Below are 22,703 nucleotides of genomic sequence, written 5' to 3' on the forward strand. Positions count from 1 at the left end.
ATAAGCTGGTTTACATGGTTTGGTATCAAATAACCGGTTAATTCTTTAACCATTAATTAAATAAGGTACTAAGCAAGTCATTGATCAGCAAACAAAAGCACATTGCTCAAAAATAGTCATTTTTTGGTTATATACAACCTACAATGTTTAAATGCCAATGCCACTACAATTTGACGTTATTTGTCTCATTGACCAGTGCATTGACATTAGTGCCATAATTACATACAACCAAGCAATCTAACTAGATCACTTCAGCCCAATGTCACTAATTAAGCGCAAAGTACTCTTGTCAACTTCAAGCTTTCTCCACACTAAAGTACGACTTCGTGGCCAAGTTGGCTAAGGCGTGAGACTGTTAATCTCAAGATCGTGAGTTCGACCCTCACCGAGGTCGTCTTTATTTTTTCAATCCCAAATCATCTACACTGTTGAAAGATCACTATAACCAAATAACCCCCCCAAAACGAATACAATTCGTTTTACAATATCTTATTCCTACAATAAATTCAAAATATCAAAATGTTTACTTAAGTTGCCTGTATGTACTTACACATTAAACGTTCGGAACAATTACATATACATACATCAAAATTAAATGTACTTGCCAACATTCTTTCACATCCAATTATTCAGTAGTTTATTTCTTACCACTCTTCTTGATACCACCACCGACTAATGGGCCACCTTTCTTGGCCTTGTTGGCCATATCCTTCTTAGCTTGAGCGTCAGCCTTAAGCTTCGCCTTGTAAGCAACGTCTTCTTCATCTTCGTCCAGTTGCTTCTTCTTTGGATTCTTTAATGGCTTTTGTTTACCTCCTTGACGACCTGACATATTGATTTTAATTAGTACGGTTAAATATAATTGAAGTTATTCTATATCTATAGACGCTTTTGACATGAGCAAAAGAAAAATTATCAAAATTTGCTTAACCTGTAAATGTTGCTTCTATCACGGAGTTTACAGGTTACAGCTCGTTTAACAGATAGTCAACCTTCTGTTAACCATTATGGCGTCTATTATAAAGGCCAATTAGAAAGGAAATCAATAACAGGAAACGTACAATGGGTATCTTAACTAAAGCCGATAAGGAAAAGATTAAAAGGGTCATTCCCAAGGCTAATAATAAAATCATTGATGCTACTGTGGCAAGATTATATATTGCTTACCCTGATCCAACAGAGTGGAAATATACAGAATTATTAGGTGCTATAGTTTTGGTAGATGATTTGGTGGGACATACGTTTTTTTTGAAGTTGGTTGATATTTTGGGGCATAGGGGTGTTTTATGGGATCAAGAATTGTACATTGACTTTGAATACTATCAGGATAGAAAGTTTTTTCATACGTTTGAAATAGAGGATTGTTTGGTGGGATTATTATTCGAGGACACCAATGACGCATCCCACTTTTATAAGCGTGTTACTGGACGCCAGAAGCACGGATCAAAGCAAACAGTTAATAACAAAAATGCAATTGCGTTAAAGGAGTCTAACCCAGCCTCCCTGGGGCATAATATGCCAGGACCAAGGGGAGAATATATGGATGTTAATACGGCTCAACGGTCCCGGAGAGCAAAAGGGGTCTTATACTACGATGATGTTCCTCCGCCAGAATGGAGATCTTTATACTCGGAGTTGGAGGCTGCAGGTATCACAGAAGATATGATTGCGGATAACAGAGATTTTATTAAAAGTTACATTGCGCAACAAGGAGGGCCTCTCGTTGGATTAGAGCCTCCAATTCCTCGAAAATTACATAAAAAGCATGAATTTGTACCTGAGCCTTCAACAAGGATTTCGTCTTCTTCATCTTTGAAGAACAAAAAGGCACCACCTCCGCCTCCGCCTCCGGCTAAATCACCAGGTCCATCAGCTAATTCATCAACTGATAATTTCAACTTTCAGACAGCAGGTGAAAGTTCTGCGCCTCCAGTTTCTGATTACGCTTCCGCTACAGATGCTTCGCATAGTCCATCACCATCTCCTTCTCCTGCTGAAGAGGTAGAATCGAAACCGAAATTTAGGTTACCTCCAGCTACTGCGGTTGCACCACCAGTTCCCGGTTACTCCATGTCGCAACCAAATCAATCGAATCAAGGGCCTGGTATGCAACCTCAACAACAGTTCACACAACCACCACCCCAGCAGTCACATAATGCTCCTCCAGCGCTTCCTCAAGGAGCAAGACCTGTGCCGCCACCTCCTCCATCGAGATCTAATCAAACTTCCACAGCAGGTATTCCTCCTCCTCCTCCAAGAGCAGGCACAGCACCTGTTGCTCCTCAAAGAACAGGTGCTCCACCACCGCCGCCACCACCAAGAGCTGCTAGAGCCAATGCTCCTCCGGCTCCACCTCCAAGGGCTGCAAGAACTAATGTTACTGGCCCACAAGGTCAACAGCCAGGAGCCTTTTCGCCTCAAACTGCGACCAATCCACCTCCACTCCCACCTACACATAATCAGGCACCACCATCTCGCCAAACCTCGACCTATAACCAACGCCCACAGCAACCTATACCTCCTGCTTCCACCGGGGCTTCTCATCCTCCTCCACCTCCCCGTTTTCCACAGTCTACAGGTAGTGCTCCTCCACCGCCTCCTTTGCCACCTACTGCTACTGGTGGTGCTCCTCCACCACCACCTTTACCACCTACTGCTACTGGTGGTGCCCCTCCACCACCACCCTTACCACCGTCAAATATGGGTGAAACCGCACCATTGCCATCAGTCGATCCTTCAAGAGATGCACTTTTGGCATCAATTAGAGGTTCTGGGCTTGGATCACTTAAAAAAACTGATAAGTCTCAGCTTGAAAAGCCTAGTGTGTTATTACTGGAAGCGAAAGGTGAATCACCAAGTATTCCAAGCTCCGCTGCACCTCCCGGAACTGGTCAACCGGCTAGTTTAGCAGATGCATTAGCTTCAGCACTTAATAAAAGGAAAGACAAAGTTGCAGGAAGTGATGACGATGATGATGATGATGACTGGTGATCCAATTATAGGGTAGATCATAGCTATCTTGAGCTATGAATGGTAGTGTATATAACACAATTTTTTAAACTCATCTGAATGTAAAATAAACGATACAGAAGACTGTAGTCTACAATTTATCTTATTATCTTAGAAGAATAAGGATGGCCAAGGATAGATTAGATCTAAAGAATTTAATTCAGTCTTTTAAAGAAGCTTTACAATATTGGCTGGTATGTCTTGAGAGCTCTAATACTTCGCTCTCAGAAATAAAGGCTGCAGAAGTTACAAATCCATTAGAAGAGTTAGACAAATTAGCAAAGCTAATTAGAGCTCATACGACAAAGGTTGGGATTGTGTTCAAACCTGAAACTCTTATAAAGTCAACTGATGCAGCATTTAATACATTGCAGAAATTATCTGAAAGTTTGGTATTAATAATTTCACTTGTAAGCCAGTTGAAAAGTAAAATAATATCGGACATGTTTTATAAAGAGATCTTGAACAGTGTTAGATTGCTTATAGAATCGAACAGCCAATTTGCAGATGAATTGACGACCATGGAATTAGATACTAGTGAAGGATCTGAAACTCAAGCTCCAGCGTCCCACAGCGAAAATGGAATCGATGGAAGATTAGTTTCGGTAGGGAAGATATGGTCAAATTGTGATGCATTATCCAAGTTGGTTAAGGACGGAGAACTAGGTGTATTGTCTAAAAAAATAAAACAAAGCATAATTTTGATAGAAGATGGATTAGATGAGTTCGAAGAATGGGCGGAAAACCCTGACGATTTTGATATGGATGATGATCCATTTGGCTTTAGTGATGATGAAAGTGAAGAGGAAGATGCACCTCCAACAAATGAAATCCCGGAAAAAGAAAATGGAAACAAAGAAGGAAAGGAAAATTTAATTGAGTTTTCACAATTGTGGTTATCTAAAATTAAGCTAATCAAACTATTATTAACATCAGTAACTAGATCATTACCTTCTGTTACGTCTGGCGATATAATTAATAATATAAACGATGTTCAGCGTCTGCTTGTTAATAAAATAGATACGCTTATTGTCGATTTGATGATGAGCAAAGAGGTTGATGAAGAGAGTGTACTGAACTCGCAGGATATTACTAAGATATGTTACAAACTAATTAAAATTGTCAAAGATGTTAATAAATCAAATGACAATAAAATTAAGTGGTGTGTTGCTTGGGACTCTAAGTTCAAGGAAGGTTTATAAACTCCCTCATAATATATCGTCATAATCATCTTGTATTAAATACATAGAGCTATATATCATGTACTTTACCCTAGTCTAATAAACCCAAAAATTTAGCGTGATGTTTAGCATGGTCTTCAACAAAACTACTAATGAAAAAGTACAGATGATCATAACCATCTACAATTCTCAAATCAATATTACCCTTGTATCCCGCTTCTTTGGCAGCCTTTACAAAGTTTTCAGGTTGTAATTGATGATCTTTGTGGTAAAATCCATCCTTTGATCCTTGGTGTATTAATATATCAGGCTGGTTACCGTTCGAATAATTTTTGATTAAATGTGTTGGATCGTATTCATACCAGGCTTGCTTATTTTTTCCTAAGTAGTTACCAAAAGCCTTTTCTCCCCAAGGACAATTCAGAGGATTTGAAATTGGTGCAAACGCAGAGACAGATCTGTACTTACCTGGATTCTTAAAGAAACCTGTCAAAGCACCATATCCTCCCATGGAATGGCCAAGGATCGAAATTTTGTTTTCAAAATCTAATTGAGAAAACTGTTTAGCCAATTCGGTCAATAATTCCTTATGAACATAAGAATACATGTTATAATTTTTCAGCCATGGCTCCTCCGTAGCATCAAGATAAAATCCGGCACCAGTACCAAAGTCATATGACTCGTCCTCTCCTGCAATACCAGCACCTCTTGGTGAGGTGTCTGGAAAAACAACAGCAAACCCATATTTAGTACCAAAGTATTGCAAAAAGGACTTCTCCGACGCATTGTTAGGTGTACAAGTTAATCCCGACAAATAAACTAAGACTGGAGTTTTTGAAGACGATGTTTCCAATGCCTGAGGGGGAAGGAATACATTTACATCCATCTTTGTATTGGTAGTCAGGGATGAATGGGATAATTTTAACAATCTACCCTGAAATTGAAAAATTTCTTGTTCCGTATTAAATGTCATGGTTTAAGTAATATAATTGAGTAGTTTTTAGTTCATCAATCAGGCTAAATAGCATACAATTGTAAACTCTAGGAAGTAGCAGAAGATTATAAATCTTCTCAAATCTACTCGCAAGCTTAAATTCGATTGCGAATTCTATTGAGCTATACACAGAACAAAATATACATTTTTCATATAAATAGCCTTAATAACTAGATTTACCTCTAGGCTCATAAGGGAAAAGTAATGTAAGAAGTCCAGCAAACATAAATAAAGCTCCACTGACATAAATTGGTGCAGATGTAGTGATATCTGCATAAATTGCAATTATTGGGGCAAATACACCCATAACACGATTGAAGGAAGCAGCAAGACCAACGCCTGTGCCTCTAATTCTTGTTGGAAATATTTCTGGGGTGTAGGCATAGAGAACTCCATACACTATATTTGAAAAAAAACTGAATCCGCAATTCCAGCCTAAGTTTGCATTACTCGTAGTGGCAGTTGTGGAGCAATAGAGGAAAACACCCGTCAAAATCAATGAAATAAAAAGAGTTCCTTTTCTACCGATTTTTAGTTCGACACAAATACCAGCAACAATAGCACCTGGTATACCTATAACTGCAACTATCAATGAGTTTCTGTACACTAGGTGTACTGGGAGAGGTTCATTTGCATCACCATTTCTTTCTAAATAGGAAGGTAAAAACGCATTATACAAAGGAAATGCAAGACCTATTACTCCCCACGCAAATATAACAAGAGATGTTGAGATGGCTAATTTACGAGATGAAAAACAGTCTCTTATATGAGTCAATTTGAATTTCGATAAATGAGCATGTTTAGAAGGGACAATCTCCTGGTCGCCGTATTTTTTATCGACCTCTTCCAACTGTTCTAGCGTTAAACTAACAGACTTCCCATTAATTTTAGCAATTTTATACAAATTCTCTATCGCTTTCTCGTCGTCTCCTCTTGCCATGTAGAACATTGGTGATTCTAGCACTCTGAATGCAAATCTAGAAAAAAACATTAGAAATGTAATACCCCCCATAGTGAATAAGAAGTACCTCCATCCCTTGTTATCAGCCTTATGGCAAACTGTATCTGTATCACTACACGAATAATTCCCTATTAACCCCCACGAAATTAAATTTGCAAGGATTTGTCCTAAAGCCCAAAACCCACTCATCATTGTTAAAAGATACTTCTGGCGAGACGGTAAATTTTCAATGAAGATTGCAGAATCCACTGGAAGATTTCCTCCGACTCCAAAACTCCACAATGCAGAAAAGACCCCTATAGCAGCAAAGTTGGGAGATGATCCTGCAACAGTAGCCCATATTGCGGTACATAAGAACGTCAAATTAAATGCCCATCTTCTTCCAATTATATCTGATGACAAAGACCAGACCAAAGCCCCTGCTAACAATCCCAAGTTCTGAGCTAAAGTCAAATATGGCCCTTTTCCTGCTGGAGAATGTACACCATCGACCTCCGTCAACCTTGGTAAAATTAGACTTGTCACTATAGGCCAAGCATTGTCAGAGAGCCATCCGAATCCTGCCACAAAGAAAAGCCCGACCTGGTATTTTCCAAACCCTATTTCATCAATTGCTCTTGATAGCAATTTGGACTTTTCCAAATACCTTTCACTAAATCCAGAATTCTCATATAAAGTCGATTCAGACGAAAGAGCTGTATCAGATACATTCCATTCTTCTTCTACTATTTTACCAGTTTTCGATGACTGATCCTCATTGTTTTCGCTATTCACTACAATTGATGAAGGCATCATGTAACTTATTTAATCCCTGTAGCGATATTATCTGAGTAACAATTTAGGCTTTTATCCTATTGAATATGATACAATTTTATTCCTATTGAATATTTTATTCGACTATAACTTGCTTATAATAGAAGTTTCTATGAAAGTACGATAATATCAATTGGGATTAACTAAAATACATGAGTTTGTCTCATCCAGCGATAAGAGGCATTTTGTGGAACCTCATTTCTCAGCAGCAAGTGTGGCTTTTACACATTTTACATATGCTTAGATTCTATCAAATGAAAAGCCGCTAGCCTGTTCGAATATTTGTAAGGTATATTCTTCTACCTGCCAATGCTTGAACCAACTTTTGACTTCATTCATACCTTTGCGATGAGCTTTACCTCCACCACCCAATTTTGCATCTCCTCGATTTCTCCACCAACATGTAGCTAAGTTTCTCCCCAGGGTGTCATCTGGAATACCAAACCAATATTTTAGTAAACCTCCTGATTCATTTGCTTCGGCATGAGATGCCTTGTCGATATTTGCAAGAAATTGGCGCTTTTCGGAAGAGTTTCGGACATCTTCATATAAAGCAGATCTGAAGACAATGATATACACAGTGGTTGGAGGAAATGTAAAGTTCAATTGCAACGAATATTTCCTCACAAGGTCGATGATAATTTCTAGATTAAATGCTTCCAGATAAGTAGAATAAGCATAGGTGTAGTTATCAATTGGATGGAATGATTGTAATGCCAAAGCGAGAATGCGATATTCATCGCTTAACCTGGTGAGATCTAGCAAGTGATCCGGCTCCAGATACGGTGAAGCTTTGGTTTGTATTAAATGCCTTACGTCTAATGGCTGTGAGGGGTGGTGAATTGGAACCAACAAGTCAAAGTCGTCTTCGATTAATGCGGTACTAGAGACAGTCATAGTAGAATACCTTGCGAACTAAAAACGGCAAATATACTCTGGGTTTTATCAAGGATATAGGCGTTTTTTTTAAATGATTAGTAGTAATACATCGTATACGTTAATTAGTCTTGAAGCCTCCACAGCATTAAGAATTGATGCAAAACGGCTACATACTAACAAATTATCGCGAATCTGAACGCCATGATCCACAGAAATTACTGTAACGAAAAATACAATAGTGGCACACTCAGTATAGATCTATAATGAATAACATTTCTATTTCTATTTATATTTCTATTTATATCTCTATTTCTATTTTTCTAGTTTAAATTAGAATAGGGACTACTTGTGCTCTTAGACAGCAATAGAAAATACAACGGAGGCTAATAGAGCATAACCGATGGACATCATAATTTGGTGACTGTTTCCGAATATTAAGGATACACCACTAGAAATTCGGTTTTCACCATCTGTTAAACCAGTAGTAGTGAAATTGACCCCTGGTTGATCAGTTGAATCGAGATCACCATTCCAGCAATATTTATTGAAGCAACTCTTACATTGGTCAGATTGTTCGATACCATTTCTTTCTTGTTCTCTTCTGATGATTGCACATCCAACACACGCAGCCCATTCATCATCCAAAGTTCTATTCAATCGTGAAGCAGCTTCATAACCGTTCTGTATAATTCCTTTCTTTTCGTTGTCTTCGTAATCTAATTTATATGTAGATGTATTAGACCAGTAACTGAATGGTCTATTGGCAGTATAAACAACTAAAGGAGAATCGAAAACAGAATCTTTGTCAGAAGTATCCGAGAGTAGCGAAGTCAAGTTTTTTGCATCGCATCCAAAAAATGTTGGCCTGGCTGTTAGGTTCAAATTAAGGAATGTATTGACATCTGGAACATGTGGGAAAATAGTACCATTACCTTGTTCTAAAAATTGCCTCTCATATGTGGCAACTAATGACGCACCATTTGGCCAAGACTCGTTTGTATCCGCAGAGTTATCATAAGCAAAAATAACATCAACATTACGCTGAGGTTGTATTAATGGGTGCAACGGAACATTCTGCAAATCTTCACCACCATCAACTAAGTAAAGGGTATCATTCTTAACAATTGATTTGACTGCAGCTTCATCTGTTTTGTAGAACGGATTTGGCTTGTAAATGGCAACGTCATCTTCAGCATCGGAAACCTTATCTAAGAAATGTGAGATTATATTCTGGACAGTCTCGGAAAGAGATGTGGTATTAATTTGTAATACAAATTGATTGAATAATGAAGAAGATGTACCTAAAACGTACCCGGCATTATCAAATCCTCCAATACAAGTACCATTAGTAGACTCACCATCATCAACATCAGTACCGATATATTTGACGTCACTGAATTGATACAAGGATGGATCCCAAGATCCCATTTCAAAGGCATTGAATTCAAACACAGATGAGTTGGAACTAATGATTTGGGTCCCCGGGGTTCTACCATCTGCGACAACAATAGGGAATGGCATCTCGTATTTCTTGAAAGGATCCATATCACGAATGCCCGACCATGTCAAGCTAGCGCCAAAATCATCTAACTCAGCAAAGAATTGGTGTGACAAGGCTCTTGCCCAAGTATCTGTCAAGGAAACTTCGAATCCAGCGTCTTCTTTTGCATTTAAATCATCTGAGATACTTTTATAATAGTTATAAGTACTCAAAACGTTCCAACCACCATAGTTAACGATAGAATGCTCCAAATCCCAGATATCTCCATCTTTCAAAATCTTTTGAACTGAAGTGAAGTTGTTCAAGGCAATAGTACCAACTAACCAACTTCCACCAGATAACCCAGTCAAGTATGTAGATGCCTGTAACAATCCTCCCAAGGCTGCGTCACTGGCACCATCTGTTCTGTTGTCTAACGCCGATAATTGCCCTGCGCCGTTCAACATAGCTCTGTATCCTCCACCAGAAAATGAAAGACCAATCGTAATTGGTTTACTGGTATTTTTGACGAACTTTTCTGCATCAAAATCCTTCATGTCACAGTTTTCCAAGAACTTAATCAAATTCTCATTGGTAATCTTGTTACGGCCTTCAATCCATTCTTTTTCTTCGTCGGATATATCCGAAGCAGCTCTTACTAAACTTTTGTCTGGACAATCAACCTGCCCAGGGGCGTATCCTCCTGTAGGAGACCACGAACATGCTATAGAAATAACACTTAGAAATGCCAATAAAAGTAAATATTTCATTTCGGATCAGTAATATTTTTGTGCCGATATTCCCCTAACCTATTTTATAGCTAAATATCACTTGAACTCAGATAAGGAATTAAGATATTCTGGAATATAAACCGTTAGAAATGCAATCGATAGACTATTTTAAAGTTTTGAAACCTCTTTCGAATAAAGCTTAAGGATCAATCGGTTCATGTTGTGAAGGCTTTGAAGGCTTTGAAGGCTTTGAAGGCTTGAATCCGATGCCGCCGCATTGTTTGCGTCGCATACGGCCATCGGACCACATTCTTAGTAATGAATTGCAAGGTTCGCGTTCTTGTCATAATTTTCTGGGGAACAATGTGGAAGAATACAGTTTAGTCTGCAAGAAAACCAAAATACGATCAAACTCAATTGTACATATTATCTAACCTAACTGGTTTTAATAAAGCGTTTGAGAATTGAGTTAACTAATCAAATGTTTTTCCAATAAATTTTATTGTTACTTCGGAATAAACATTATTACTCTAATTTCATGTAAGGCAATAGTATGCTTTTTTGACTAAGTTGCACTTCTTCTTCCTTGAACACACTAAGTTAGTATATACTTGTGAAATTTGCATACTTATAATAAAGTACACAATAGTATGTATATGCTCAGCTGTTGTGAAATTTTCCTGCTTAATTAAATTCAGCCTCAATTGCCATATATTTAAAAGACTCACTTAAAAAACTGAATCTAAAATATACTGCAAATATTGTCAGGTGTCAATATTGATATTGTAATGAAACTAGCTTTTTTTTGAATATTTATTGTTGGCAGTTAGAATGATAAGTATAGTGTCAACTTTATTGCATCAAAAAGCTACGTTAATATTGATCAAATCGTCCGAAAAAACTGTTATCGATTTCTAAACAATAATTCCTTATATTTAAAAGGTCATTAAAATGATTTCTATCCCAACAAATATTGTCATTAGTACTGTGAGTACATTTGAATAAAAGCTCGTCTTTTATTTTCATGAAGGGAGAGTAGGGAAGTTGTTGCAGAATCAAATTCTAAATCCTTATGAGATTTATTATATAAAAAATAACCATTTTCAGCATCGAACAATTAAAGAATAAATGACAATGATCCACATCCGTGCAGATTAATGACGCGAAATATGATAATATTACTAACTGTTAATAGTTACAAATGACTCACAAGTTTTATGAAGTTAATCAGATTCATATAGCCTGAATTTAAACAGAATACTGACTCCTATGAGTCACTTTTAACATTAGGGGAAGTATCAAAAGCAATATTGTATACAGTAAGCACTTGCAGGAAGTAGTTTCTTGACTTCCGCTCCTCTTTTGCACTAATTTGTAGGATAATTATATGCTGCAATATACATATTATTGCATCTTTTCTTGCACAATTTTTGCATGATTTAAATTGCCAGGTAAAGCAACACAGATAGTGACTCCATGTTTCTTTCAAGAAAACTTTGTATCCTTCTTAAAGTATATACAATGGTGACCATTGACGAATTATCCAAACTCAGGGAATAATCACTTCTATTTATACAACTTTTGCAACTATGATGTATAACTTATATAGTCAATATATGGATACTTACTCTCTCTTACAACTTTATGAATTATCCGATATAGTGTAACGGCTAGCACGGTTCGCTTTCACCGAGCAAATCCGGGTTCGACTCCCGGTATCGGAATTTCTTTTTTTTTTGTTCGATGCATCCGAATTTAATGCACGTTCCAATATACCGCTAATGCAAACTTGTTGGACTGCAACAATTGCTAATAGTTCATTCGAGGCTATAAATGAAGGGATATGTTTCCCTAGCAGATACAAGATTATCAGATTGAATTGCTTGATAGAAAACCTGATGAAAGTGTATAGTTATGAAAAATTGGTAATTAGGTGGGCAGTGGCACATGACCACCAAATTGAGTGGAGTCTAAACCCAGGGCAAAATTAGCCTGATTAGTATCATATACGTATATATAGAGTAATAATATTAGCTATAAATTACAACAGAAGTGAATAATTGATATGCCTCGGTTGCCTTCTTCTTCTGATCCGTTCCAAGGCCATAATGAGCTTCCTCAGAGCAACAATTTTATGTCTAGAACCAACAGCATTATCCAGGATAAGCTCTTTCTCGTGAGGAATGTAGGACAACAGACGTTAGATTGGTACCAAAGCCAGCCGTTGTGGAAGCGTACATTGCTTCAGGTGCTTTTTGTTTTCAATGCTATTGTCGTGGTTTTGATTATGATATTCCATAAATCGATAATACAAGCAATCGTGGTCATATCTGATAAGTGGCACGGATTGAAATTTGGCCAAGGTTTACTATTTACATTGGTATTTATGGTTGGGTTCCCGCCATTGCTTGGCTTTTCAGCCTTATCGATGTTGGCGGGTATGGTTTATGGGTTTGTACATGGATGGATCTTATTGGCGTGTGCATCGATTTCGGGCTCCTTTTGTTCGTTCCTTGTCTTCAGATATTTGCTTCATAGCAGGGCAGAAAGACTCATGAATTCAAACAAAAAATTCAGGGCTTTCTCAGAGATTTTGCGAGAGGATTCAAGTCTTTTCATCTTGGTATTGTTGAGACTTTGTCCATTACCTTATTCATTGTCGAATGGTGCATTGGCTGCTATTCCGGAATTACCAGCAACAACATACTTTTTAGCGTCATTGATAACTTCTCCCAAATTGATGATCCATATATTTGTCGGACATAAATTAAAAGAGTTGGGGGATGACACTAAGGGTAAGTCTACCCATTTAATTGATATACTTAGTATCATAATAACGGGTGCTGCGGCATCATTAACAACATACATAATTTACAACAAAATGCAAAGAAAACTAGAATTTTACCATCAAAGAGGTATAATTCCTCGTGATGATGCAATTATATTTGGTAATTTCGAAGATATTGAGTCTGCAAATAATGTGGAATTAAATTCTGCTGATTACGATGAGGATAATTTCATTATTGAAGACGAAGATGACGAAAATGCTACAGATCCAGATTATGTAGCAAGTAAGAAGAATATTCAGGTTCATGCTGAAGATCAGAACAAGAATGGTGAATTTGAGATAGATGAAAATGATGGTGTAGATGACTTGGGATTAGGAGAAATATCCAAGAATTCCAAACAAAATACAAACGGTTATAGAGATTATTAGGTTTATAAATATACTTCGATGGTTTCAATTTCTTGTACCAGGCTGTAGTTTCTAAAATTATGTATTCTATAAGAAAAGCGCTGTAAAACAAACATGCAAATATACACTATAAATCAAGTTTAAAAACACCAGTAAAATCTGAAAAAAGAAACAATATAAACTTATTCTACATACATAATCCGTGTTCTCCTTTTCTCTACCTTATCCGAGGTAGTTAATCCACCTGTCTTCACGTTACCGCTCATATCTTCGTATGAGCCACCTTCCTTAATAATTTTCACAGCATCTTCTTCACAATAGCTTGCACCATTAATTAAATAGTAATCTTTGTTTATTTGGCATTTGCATTGATGGCAAGTTAAACAATGTAAATGCCACTTTTGATGTAATTCATTCTCGACACATTCTCCTTCAATACCTTTCAAACAACGTTGACATAAAGTGTCGTTCAATTCATGATAATGATTATGGCAAAATGCATTATCATCATAAACATAACATTGTATCGATTTACTGAATTGGACTGTACATCCAGAATAGGCGCATGTGAAGCACGATCTATGCCATTGACCAGATAATTCTCCAGTCTTAGAAAAAACTGCCCTTTCTGATCCCCTACTATACGGAGATATTTCCTTCTTACAAGCACGGCATGGACCTTTACCAGATGGATATTTAAAGAAGTCATCGGAGATTTCTTCTTTGTTACCAGCCACAGAGCCTTGTACTTGCTGTACTGGAAAATTCATATTTCTCAACTCTTCTTCCACGAGGTGATTTTTAGGCGATAAAGGCTTAACTTCAATTCCCTCACTAGATTCATCAACATTAATTTGTCTTTCGATCGCTCTATCATTAGAAGTATCACTCAATGGCTGTCTTTCGGAGTTATTGACTGATAATGGTTTTATTGACTCCCATGTTGCGTTTGCACGGTCTTGTGAATCTTGATTATCAAAAGAATGATTTGCACTTATTGGGGAATCATCATCATCAATGTTTTGAATCTTAATTGAAGGAATAGGTGCTGGAATCACATTAGGTGTTGATTTTGGAATAGAACTACCCCAAGATGAAGAATCATTATCTATATTAGCATTTGAATCAATATCCTGTAAGTTTTCGCCATTAATATGAGCGGTACTACCAGTTTCATTTACTGAATTGCCATTATTATTTTCACCCATTTTCAAAGCATGTAACTGGCGTTCCATTGCTTCGTCTGCAGCATCATCTTCTGAGTCCCTAGATAAAATTGAGCTAACCATAGATACTTGACTAGCTCTAGGCTGACTTTTGTCGCCTGACTGCAAGAAATTTTGATATTCGTCATTCAATTGAGTAACCAGAGCTAACTGTTGATCTCTGAAATTTTGAAATTGATTAGATGGGTCAACACTTTGGTCTACAAATGCATTCTTGTTCGATGAATCACCATTAGCACTATTCACATAATTCTGATTATATGAAAACCTGGTATCTGGATTTTGGTAAGAGTCAGTTTGGTTTACTCTCACGTTTGGTGGAAATGAGGTTGGCAATTGAGGCGCTTCATCAAATGTTGGGGTATTTGGTACTGATGGAGTTTTAGGAACATAATTTTTGTGATCTTCAATGTCTTTCCTGAATTCATTTAAGGCAGATGACAATCGCTGCTTCTTAATCAAGGAGTTATCAGGTTGTAATTCACAACTTCTCGAAGTTGGAGGTGGCGACGGTAATCCATGAACGGGTTGAATCTGCGAAGAAGATAATTCAGCCGTGCGTATACTTGACTGGCTTGAGCGTTTTGATCCGGTATCATTTTTCTGTATATAAGGATTATTAACAGATGTTTCACTCGAAGTGTCATACGACTCATTTGGAATTGAATCGTCGTCGTTTTCACTCATCTCAGAATTATCACTAGCATTAGATTGAGGCTCATTCAAATTAAGCGATAGATTTTTCAAGTTCTTATTCTGCGTTGTCGAGGGTATAAACGTAAATCCACTATTACTAGGCGGAGGTAATTCGGTATTGTCTGGGGTGCCACACTGTTGAATCTGCACCACTGGTAATTCAGGTTTCACTGAGTTAGCAGATTGTGACTGATCGTAAGACAAATTAGAAGGTGCAGACGATATGGCTGGAAGTTGGCTAGTGTTTGGTTGGGATTCCGAATGGGCTCTATTCTCATAAACAGGATATGGCGTATTTTTTTGAAGCTCGCCAAACGATTTGGAAGTTTTCGCTGAGCTAGGCATCGCAGAGTCGATTTTCATCGAACCACCAATAGAATTTGCACTAGAATTAGGAGAATTCATCCCATTCGAAGAATGTTGAAATCTCTGCATCGTGGGAGACCTGGTGGACCTCACATCTGATGTGGGAGAATCGCCCTTCAAATTAACATCGAATCCTGCCCTCTCATAAACTCCCCTGTATCTGTGCTCGATTTTAAACGGTGGAAATGCAGAATGTTGAATCATTGGCGAGGTTTCCCTCTTGTAGTACTGCGGTAACGTTTGTAATTTGGGTTCCATTAACAGCGCTGAAGGTGCAATCACAATTTTAATCGATCCTCGTTTTTTACTGAAGAATAGCTATGTAGCGTCTATTTCGATCCAGTATCCTTTTTTTAATTAATATGACTTGGAAATTTAACAGATCCTTCTCACAAATGTCTAATATACAAAAACCAGTATTTCTTCTTAAATATGCTAGTTCCAATTGTTTCAATGTGTATTTGTTTTTTTTCTTTTCAGAAGCCTTCTTTTAACAAAGGAAGATCCTCTCTTCAAGATCGAAATAATAACAAAAAACTTTACCGACGCGTATGTCGCGATTCATCCCTATAATGTCGCGTAGAATGTTATAATCTCGCGACATTTTTAAACCATCATTTCTTATACTGTTCTATAGTATAGATAAGAGTAGTATACAACAATATGTCATGAATAACGTCTATTCTGCCCTTTCTTTGGCGTTAATCGGTGAGAAACGATTTGTGCTAACAACCAATGATTATGAGAATACGGTTTTTTTGTTTCGAACATTACTACAGGAATCATGCCAGTTTAATTCAGATGACATCTGTGAGGTCGATGTAAAGCATGAGCTAGATAATAACTCGGTTGATCTGTTAATACGGCAGATGATATATTGGGAGGAAAATACGAGTGAATATGGATTTAAAAATGTGATTATTTGGAGGAATATGGAGAAGTTGTCGCACGAGCAGCAAAAAGTAGGGCTATTTCCATTGTTGAACCAAATCGACGAATACGACACTACGGTTGCACGGAGCAATCCGCAGAGTCGGGTTCAAGTTGGTAGCTTTGTAATACGGAAGCCCAAGATGTTTATAATTGTTCCTTTGATTGAATCGGAGCACGCACATCCCCAAGTGTACCAGTATGTGAAGGAGAAGTTCTGGTTTGCGCAGAACTTTCATTACAAAGACGCCAGTGACGAGAAGGAGGAAATAGACTATTGCGACGATTATTCAGGGCTTATTCTCGAGATCAGAAACGTCACCAGGCCCCAGGTATATGCATCCCCCGAAATTCAACGATATATCTATTCGTTAGTGGTGCACGCGAGAAACCACAGACTATGCTCGCTTGCTCCCATACAATCGAGATTGTCCACCCGAACTATAGACGCAATGCAACAGCTTTCCGAATGCATGGTTGCCTGGAAGAAGCATGGTTCCGACCGACTCTTCGTGACTCCAGATTACTGCAAAATTGCCATGCGCAAAATCGGCTACTGGCTCATCGACTGGGAGCACGACAGCATTTTCAACACCTCGTCTGATTGCGACGTAGATGCTGATTTGGATTACAGAAGACAGTTGGAAATAAGCATGCTCACAGGAGACTGGTATGGAAGTGATTGGAAGTATGTCAAAAAGTATCTCGAAACCTACAAAACCGATACCAACGCTGCAAATTACATAAATAAAATCGTCGAAGACGTACTACAATCGGTGCGTCCTCCAATATAGCGCACTACGCAGTTTACGTTCTCTATAACTCGCCGTGGTGTCTTCAGCTGGGGAATATCGTATCATCGGTGGTGAATACATACTGTATAATTCCAGTGTTTTTGTGATTATGTAATCGGAGCCTTGGTCGTTTGCCAGCGTGGACGAATTGGATCAAACCCGCTCAACAACTTAATGTGTATTGTAAATAGTCATATCAATTGAAGAAGAATTCCTATATAATTATTATCAATCAAACCAATCAATCAATCGCCATAGTTGATAATTTTATTATAATTCATTTTTTTTCTTGTTTTTAAGTTAACAACGATTTTTCGACTACCCCTTTTTTCATAAGTATTTGATAAATTTTCAAGACTTTACTTATATTAATAGGAATAGAAATTAATTAAAATGTCTAATGATATCCCTATTGATTTCACGGAGTTAGCTCTGTTAACTGAATTGGGTATCCAACAAAGTTCACTTGATTTTAGATCTACGACGCTTGAATCGGATCACTACGTCTGTGTGAGAGAACAAGGACTGCTGGGAAATACGGTTGCTATCATTGATTTGAAAAACAACAATGCCGTTACCAGAAAGAATATGAGTGCTGATAGTGCAATTTTGCATCCAGGACAGCTTGTTATATCCTTGCGGGCCAATGGTACTACGTTACAGATCTTCAATTTGGGTACCAAACAAAGATTGAAGTCATTCACCATGGACCAAGCGGTTGTTTACTGGAAATGGTTAGACAATGAGAACTTGGGTCTTGTCACGGCGAATAGTATCTATACGTGGTCTATATTTGATGGCAGTAATGACGGTCCAGTTAAATTGACCGATAGACATCATACATTAAACAATTGCCAAATCATAAACTTCGTTGCTGAACCGCAATTGAACTGGTTTGCCGTGACTGGTATAGCTCAGGAAGAAGGACGTATAGCCGGTCATATCCAATTATTCTCCAAGTCACGTAATGTGTCTCAAGCTATTGAGGGTCATGTTTGTAAATTTGGACAAGTCAAGTTGAACGGTGCTTTACATCCTACTAAAGTTTTCTGTGTGGGTAACAAAAATGCGCAAGGTCAAGGTAATTTACATATTATTGAAATTGATCACGTAGAAGGTAATCCAGACTTCTCCAAAAAATCAGTTGACATTTTTTTCCCTCCTGATGCCGCCAATGATTTCCCAATTAGTTTGCAAGCTTCTGACAAATACGGTATTGTCTACATTTTAACGAAGTATGGTTTTATTCATTTATATGATATGGAAACAGGTTCCAATTTATTTGTTAATAGAATCACTGCGGACCCAGTTTTCACTGCTGCTCCTTATAACGATGGTACCGGTATTATAACGATTAACAAATCTGGTCAAGTTTTGAGCGTCGAAATTTCCCAGTCTAAAATTATTCCATATGTTTTAGAAAAGTTGTCTAATGTCCCATTGGCATTAGCTCTCTCCTCTCGTGGTGGGTTCCCAGGGGCTGAAAACTTATTCAGTCAACAATTCCAGAATTATTTAAACCAAGGTGATTATACTAATGCGGCCAAAGTTGCTGCATCTTCTGAGCAATTGCGTACTCAAGATACTATCAATAAGTTGAAGCATATTACTCCTCAACCTGGACAAATTTCACCAATTTTGCAATATTTTTCCACTTTATTGGACAGAGGCACATTGAATAAGTACGAATCTATTGAGTTAGCTAAGCCAGTGTTGCAACAAGATCGTAAACCATTATTTGAAAAATGGTTGAAAGAAGATAAGTTGACATCTTCAGAGGAATTGGGTGATATTGTTAAATCTTATAATGATGCAGGTCTTGCATTAGCGGTCTATATTAGAGCAAATGTTAATATTAAGGTCGTCTCTTGTTTAGCTGAATTAGGCCAATTTGACAAGATTATGCCATACTGTGAAAAGGTTGGTTACAAGCCTGACTATACAAATTTGATACAAAATTTGGTCAGAGTTAATCCTGATAAAGCAAGCGAATTCGCAACATCATTATTGGCTTCCTCAGACACTGATTTGAAAATTGAAAATATTGCTGATTTATTTTTTTCGCAGAACTATATTCAACAAGGTACCGCTTTCTTATTAGATGCTTTGAAGAATGATTCTCCAGCTGAGGGACATTTACAAACCAAGGTTTTAGAAATTAACTTGTTACATGCACCACAGGTTGCCGATGCTATCTTAGGTAACAATATGTTTAGTCATTATGATAAGCCAACAATTGGTAAGTTATGTGAAAAGTCTGGTTTATTCCAAAGGGCTTTAGAACATTATGATGATTTGAAAGACATTAAGAGAGTTGTTGTCCATACTAATGTCTTACCAAATGATTGGTTAGTCGCTTATTTTGGTCAATTAAATGTTCAGCAGTCCGTTGCATGTTTGAAAGAATTATTAAGTAACAATATTCAACAAAATCTTCAAATTGTTATTCAAGTTGCTACTAAGTATTCCGATTTAATTGGACCATTGACTTTGATTAAAATTTTTGAAGATTATAAATGTAACGAGGGTGCATACTACTATTTATCTTCTATTGTCAACTTAACTCAAGATCCTGATGTTGTTTTCAAATATATACAATGCGCTGCTAAAATGAATCAAACTAAGGAAATTGAAAGAGTCGTCAGAGATAACAATGTTTACAATGGTGAAAAGGTTAAGAACTTTTTGAAGGAATTCAAGTTGGAAGATCAATTGCCTTTAATTATTGTTTGTGACAGATTTAATTTTGTTCACGACTTGATCTTATACTTGTATAAGAACAAGTACTTTAAATTCATTGAGGTTTATGTTCAACAAGTTAACCCATCCAATACGCCACAAGTAATTGCAGGTTTATTAGATGTAGACTGTGATGAAAATATTATCAAAGGCTTATTAATATCTGTTTTAGGACGCATTCCTATCAAGGAATTAGTTTCTGAAGTTGAGAAGAGAAACAGACTCAAGATATTATTGCCTTTCTTAGAAAAGACATTAGAAGGTGGTTCTACTGATCAAGAAGTATTCAATACATTAGCTAAGATTTACATTGATTCTAACAATAATCCTGAAAAGTTCTTGCAAGATAACACAAATTATGATACTCTCGCTGTTGGTAAGTATTGTGAAAAGAGAGATCCATACTTAGCATACATTTGTTACTCCAAGGGTAGCAATAACGACGAGTTAATTAATATTACGAATGAAAATAAGATGTATAAGTATCAAGCAAGATATTTATTAGCCAAGTCTGATTTCGATTTATGGAATAAGGTCTTAACAGAAGAAAATACCCATAGAAGGCAATTAGTCGATCAAGTTATTGCAACAGGTATTCCAGAATTGGATGATCCTGAACCAATTTCGATTACTGTTAAAGCATTTATGGAAAACGACTTGCCGCATGAATTAATCGAGTTGTTGGAGAAGATTATTTTGGAAACCTCACCTTTCAATGATAACACTTCTTTACAAGGTTTGTTGATTTTAACTGCTATTAAGGCTGATAATTCGCGTGTTATGGGTTACATCGAAAAGTTGGATAAATTTGATCCTGAAGAAATTGCCCCTTTGTGTATTGACAACCAGTTATATGAAGAAGCGTTTGAGGTTTATGATAAATTCGAGTTAAGGTCTGATGCAATGAAGGTATTGGTAGATGATATCATGTCTTTAGATAGAGGTGAACAATATGCCGAAAAGTACGATGTATCTGAATTGTGGTACCAATTGGGTACTGCTCAATTAAATGGTTTACGTATCCCTGAAGCTATTGACTCTTATGTTAAGTCAAAGAACCCAGGCAATTTTGAACAAGTTATTGAAATTTCTGAACATGCAGGTAAAGAAGAGGAATTGATCCCGTTCTTGGATATGGCCAGAGAAACTTTGAGAGAAAGTTCTATTGATGGTGCTCTTATTAACTGTTACGCTAATGCCGGCAAATTAAACGAAATTGAGAAATTCGTAAGTGGACCAAATGTTGCAGATATGGAATCTATTGGTGATAAGTTGTTTGAAGCTAAGAACTATAAAGCGGCTAAAATTTTATATTCAAATGTTTCCAAGTATTCTAAATTAGCTACTACTTTAGTTTATTTGAAGGATTACCAAGGTGCTGTTGACTGTGCAAGAAAAGCATCTAACACAAGTGTTTGGAAGCAAGTTAACTACGCTTGTATTGAAAATAAAGAATTCAGATTGGCACAAATTTGTGGTTTGAATTTGATTATTGATGCTGAAGAACTTCCTGAATTAGTAAAACTCTACGAAAAGAATGGTTATTTCAATGAATTATTCGCTCTTTTTGAAAGTGGTTTAGGTTTAGAAAGAGCCCATATGGGCATGTTCACCGAATTGGCTATCTTATACACCAAATATAGTCCTGAAAAGGTTATGGAACATTTGAAGTTATTCTGGTCCAGAATCAATATTCCTAAGGTTTTAACTGCTTGTGAGGAAGCTCATTTATATCCAGAATTGATTTTCTTGTACTGCCATTATGAAGAATGGGACAATGCTGCATTGACTATGATTGATAAGTCGGAGGTAGCATTTGACCATTCCTCTTTCAAGGAAATTGTTGTCAAAGCATCGAACTTGGAAATTTATTACAAGGCAATTAACTTTTACATAAATGAGAACCCTTCGTTATTAGTTGATTTATTATCAGTATTGACACCTAAGCTTGATTTACCAAGGGTAGTTAGAATGTTCGTTAAGTCTGATAATTTACCATTAATCAAGCCTTTCTTAATATCTGTCTTAGATAAGAACAACTCAGTTGTCAATGGTGCCTATCATGATTTATTAATTGAAGAAGAAGACTATAAATCTTTGAGATCAACTATCGAAAATGAATCCAATAACAGATTCAACTCATTGGATTTAGCTGAGAGATTAGAAAATCATGATCTTATTTTCTTCAGACAAATTTCTGCTACATTATATACCAAGAATAAGAAATTTATCAAGTCAATTTCTATCTTGAAGAACGATAAGTTGTGGGCCGATTTGATTAAAACAGCAGCAGTTTCAAAATCAACCAAGATCGCCCATGAATTATTAGACTATTTTGTCGAAACAGGTAACCGTGAATGCTTCGTTGCATTGTTGTATACTTGTTACGATACTATTGAGTATGATTATGTACTTGAATTATCATGGTTGCATGAATTAGGCAACTTTATCAAGCCATATGAAATCTCTGTTACTTACGAGAACCAAAAGAAACTTGATGAAGTATACAATGATTTGCAGAAGAGAAGAGAAGCTGAAAAGCAAGACGAAGAAAACCCTGGTATGGGACAACCTTTGATGATTACTAGCGGTCCAGCTATGAATCAAAGTATTACAGGATTAGGCTATCAACCAACTGGAGCTGGCTTTGGTAATGCTTTTTAAAAATAGATTTATTTAGAGTGCTTCTTGCATTCGAAAAATGTAGA

General features: G+C 37.0%; 12 protein-coding genes and 2 non-coding genes across 14 annotated transcripts; 8 read left to right on the forward strand and 6 right to left on the reverse strand. All coding sequences in view use genetic code 12, as the record gives it.

The window, feature by feature from the left end:
• The first annotated feature begins 320 nt into the window (after positions 1 to 320).
• DEHA2E04620r lies at positions 321 to 394 on the forward strand. Its single transcript has one exon. It is a non-coding gene; the product is annotated as a tRNA-Asn (tRNA).
• A 243-nt stretch (positions 395 to 637) lies between these two features.
• On the reverse strand, positions 638 to 832 carry DEHA2E04642g (DEHA2E04642p; the record flags this gene model as incomplete). The annotated part of the gene is made up of 1 exon (XM_459521.1): positions 638 to 832. The coding sequence occupies one exon, from the start codon at positions 830 to 832 to the stop codon at positions 638 to 640; it is 195 nt and encodes a 64-aa protein (XP_459521.2).
• Positions 833 to 1,062: 230 nt separating this feature from the next.
• DEHA2E04664g (DEHA2E04664p) lies at positions 1,063 to 2,991 on the forward strand (the record flags this gene model as incomplete). Its single annotated transcript, XM_459522.1, has 1 exon — positions 1,063 to 2,991. The coding sequence occupies one exon, from the start codon at positions 1,063 to 1,065 to the stop codon at positions 2,989 to 2,991; it is 1,929 nt and encodes a 642-aa protein (XP_459522.2).
• A 143-nt stretch (positions 2,992 to 3,134) lies between these two features.
• On the forward strand, positions 3,135 to 4,211 carry DEHA2E04686g (DEHA2E04686p; the record flags this gene model as incomplete). The annotated part of the gene is made up of 1 exon (XM_459523.1): positions 3,135 to 4,211. The coding sequence occupies one exon, from the start codon at positions 3,135 to 3,137 to the stop codon at positions 4,209 to 4,211; it is 1,077 nt and encodes a 358-aa protein (XP_459523.2).
• A 70-nt stretch (positions 4,212 to 4,281) lies between these two features.
• On the reverse strand, positions 4,282 to 5,163 carry DEHA2E04708g (DEHA2E04708p; the record flags this gene model as incomplete). The annotated part of the gene is made up of 1 exon (XM_459524.1): positions 4,282 to 5,163. One exon carries the CDS (start codon positions 5,161 to 5,163, stop codon positions 4,282 to 4,284), a length of 882 nt encoding a protein of 293 aa, XP_459524.2.
• A 184-nt stretch (positions 5,164 to 5,347) lies between these two features.
• Positions 5,348 to 6,940, reverse strand: DEHA2E04730g (DEHA2E04730p; the record flags this gene model as incomplete). Its single annotated transcript, XM_459525.1, has 1 exon — positions 5,348 to 6,940. The coding sequence occupies one exon, from the start codon at positions 6,938 to 6,940 to the stop codon at positions 5,348 to 5,350; it is 1,593 nt and encodes a 530-aa protein (XP_459525.1).
• Positions 6,941 to 7,198: 258 nt separating this feature from the next.
• On the reverse strand, positions 7,199 to 7,855 carry DEHA2E04752g (DEHA2E04752p; the record flags this gene model as incomplete). Its single annotated transcript, XM_459526.1, has 1 exon — positions 7,199 to 7,855. One exon carries the CDS (start codon positions 7,853 to 7,855, stop codon positions 7,199 to 7,201), a length of 657 nt encoding a protein of 218 aa, XP_459526.2.
• Positions 7,856 to 8,191: 336 nt separating this feature from the next.
• DEHA2E04774g (DEHA2E04774p) lies at positions 8,192 to 10,087 on the reverse strand (the record flags this gene model as incomplete). The annotated part of the gene is made up of 1 exon (XM_459527.1): positions 8,192 to 10,087. The coding sequence occupies one exon, from the start codon at positions 10,085 to 10,087 to the stop codon at positions 8,192 to 8,194; it is 1,896 nt and encodes a 631-aa protein (XP_459527.1).
• A 227-nt stretch (positions 10,088 to 10,314) lies between these two features.
• DEHA2E04796g (DEHA2E04796p) lies at positions 10,315 to 10,482 on the forward strand (the record flags this gene model as incomplete). Its single annotated transcript, XM_459528.1, has 1 exon — positions 10,315 to 10,482. The coding sequence occupies one exon, from the start codon at positions 10,315 to 10,317 to the stop codon at positions 10,480 to 10,482; it is 168 nt and encodes a 55-aa protein (XP_459528.2).
• Positions 10,483 to 11,700: 1,218 nt separating this feature from the next.
• DEHA2E04818r lies at positions 11,701 to 11,772 on the forward strand. The gene has a single exon. It is a non-coding gene; the product is annotated as a tRNA-Glu (tRNA).
• Positions 11,773 to 12,113: 341 nt separating this feature from the next.
• DEHA2E04840g (DEHA2E04840p) lies at positions 12,114 to 13,265 on the forward strand (the record flags this gene model as incomplete). Its single annotated transcript, XM_459529.1, has 1 exon — positions 12,114 to 13,265. The coding sequence occupies one exon, from the start codon at positions 12,114 to 12,116 to the stop codon at positions 13,263 to 13,265; it is 1,152 nt and encodes a 383-aa protein (XP_459529.1).
• A 161-nt stretch (positions 13,266 to 13,426) lies between these two features.
• DEHA2E04862g (DEHA2E04862p) lies at positions 13,427 to 15,790 on the reverse strand (the record flags this gene model as incomplete). The annotated part of the gene is made up of 1 exon (XM_002770373.1): positions 13,427 to 15,790. The coding sequence occupies one exon, from the start codon at positions 15,788 to 15,790 to the stop codon at positions 13,427 to 13,429; it is 2,364 nt and encodes a 787-aa protein (XP_002770419.1).
• Positions 15,791 to 16,200: 410 nt separating this feature from the next.
• DEHA2E04884g (DEHA2E04884p) lies at positions 16,201 to 17,256 on the forward strand (the record flags this gene model as incomplete). Its single annotated transcript, XM_459532.1, has 1 exon — positions 16,201 to 17,256. The coding sequence occupies one exon, from the start codon at positions 16,201 to 16,203 to the stop codon at positions 17,254 to 17,256; it is 1,056 nt and encodes a 351-aa protein (XP_459532.2).
• A 393-nt stretch (positions 17,257 to 17,649) lies between these two features.
• On the forward strand, positions 17,650 to 22,659 carry DEHA2E04906g (DEHA2E04906p; the record flags this gene model as incomplete). Its single annotated transcript, XM_002770374.1, has 1 exon — positions 17,650 to 22,659. One exon carries the CDS (start codon positions 17,650 to 17,652, stop codon positions 22,657 to 22,659), a length of 5,010 nt encoding a protein of 1,669 aa, XP_002770420.1.
• Between the last annotated feature and the right edge of the window lie 44 nt (positions 22,660 to 22,703).

This window comes from Debaryomyces hansenii (genome assembly GCF_000006445.2).
Source record: "Debaryomyces hansenii CBS767 chromosome E complete sequence".
NCBI lineage: Eukaryota > Fungi > Ascomycota > Pichiomycetes > Serinales > Debaryomycetaceae > Debaryomyces > Debaryomyces hansenii.